General features: G+C 63.9%; 1 protein-coding gene across 1 annotated transcript in view; it reads left to right on the forward strand.

Moving 5' to 3' along the window:
- VPS26B (vacuolar protein sorting 26 homolog B (S. pombe)) overlaps positions 1–1,569 on the forward strand; it is a 14,793-nt gene that overhangs the window by 10,928 nt on the left and 2,296 nt on the right. The window contains exon 3 of the mRNA XM_010843748.1: positions 100–264. Coding sequence (XP_010842050.1) covers positions 100–264 — 165 coding nt within the window. The remainder of the gene's footprint in view (positions 1–99; positions 265–1,569) is intronic.

A 1,569-nucleotide genomic window follows, 5' to 3' on the forward strand; every position in this document is an offset into this window, starting at 1 on the left:
GAAGAATCAAAGCCGCAGAGGCCGACTCAGCCAGGGGTCCTTGGGGCGGCGGTGGGTGAGTAAACCTAGGTCCCTTCACTGCTCGCCCGCCTCCCACAGGTACTTCCTCCGGGCCACCATCAGCCGCCGCCTCAACGACGTTGTCAAGGAGATGGACATCGTGGTGCACACGCTGAGCACGTACCCCGAGCTGAACTCCTCCATCAAGATGGAGGTGGGCATCGAGGACTGCCTGCACATCGAGTTCGAGTACAACAAGTCCAAGTGAGTGGCGGCGGGCGCCTGAGGGGAGGGCACAGGACGCGATCTTAACCGGCCAGAGCGCCTTCAGATTGCTGTTTAGACGCCAGCTATTACAGCGTCAAAATACCTCAGGGCTTGTAAATTGCAGAACTTACTGACCATTCAAAAACTACCACAAGCATCTTTCTTTTTAATATAGTACATTGCTGAAAATGCTGGAAAATCAGATATGCAAAGTAAATGTATATTCGACTCACAGAACTAAAAAAGCCCCCGCCTCGCTAAGGAGGGTCTCTGGGTGCGGCGGCCTCGCCTCAGACCTGCTGGCCTCCAGAGGCTCGGGGCGGGGGCTGCCTGGGCAGCCCTCCTGAGGGACTGGGGACACGCGGCCTCCTAGGACTGGTGACCGACAGCTGCACTTCCCCCCATCACCGGCCTGGAGCCAGCCCAGCCCCATGGGCCCCACCTGTGGGAGCGGCCCCGCCCCTGGGAGGAGCCCTTTGCCTTCTCCTTGCAGTCCGGGGCTCGCAGGCCTTCCCAGGACGGAGCCCCCACAGTGCTGCCCACCAGCACCCCAGCCACCTGGTGTAGGAGGAGCCACCTCGTAGAAAGACAAGCAGCTTCCAGCCAGCAGTGCAGTGAAGACCAAGCTGAGCAGGAGACAGGCCTGTCTGAGGCTGGATGCGCACACCGGGCCCTGCCCGCAGAGCAGGCTGCGCCCAGAACGCGCGCCTGCTGTCCCGCCCACAGGGGGAGCCCGTGGCTGCGGCGGGATCCCGTTCTGCCCACAAGGGCTCAGGCTGGGCTTACCGGCACTTCAGCTCCTGTACCTGGGTGTCCCGTCCGAAAATGAGGGGCTTGGGTCAGGTAAGTGGAAAGGTGCCGGGAAGGAGGAAGAGCCCAGGCCCCCAGAAGAGCTCCTTTGTGTCTCTTGTGGGTAAGAGTCCACTGAGCATGGAGGGGCGCCCGGGTTGCAGACCCATGAGAGCCGGGAGAGCGTGCGCTCCAGCATCCCTCCCGGAGGCTGCACTTCAGTGCTCGCCATCCCCCCCAGGAAGGGGGCGCAGACGGGGCTGGATGGGGGCAGTCCCCAGCCTGGGGCCAGGCCCAGGTGCACACCCTGCCTCTGTCAGCGGTCTGTCCTCCCCTGTGGTCAGGGCCTGCGTCCTCAGCCCCCGCCCCCAGCTCCCATCCCCTTCCTGAACTTCACTCAGGACGTTTGCTCTCAGTGGCCACAGCGGGTGCAGCCCAGCCCCGACCGGGGAGGGCCTCGCTCCCAGGCGCTGGAGGAAGACTGGGACCTGGGCACCACCCCCGGGGGGGCCG

The sequence above is a fragment of the Bison bison genome, unplaced genomic scaffold (genome assembly GCF_000754665.1).
Source record: "Bison bison bison isolate TAMUID 2011002044 unplaced genomic scaffold, Bison_UMD1.0 scf7180017864185, whole genome shotgun sequence".
NCBI classification, from domain to species: Eukaryota; Metazoa; Chordata; class Mammalia; order Artiodactyla; family Bovidae; genus Bison; species Bison bison.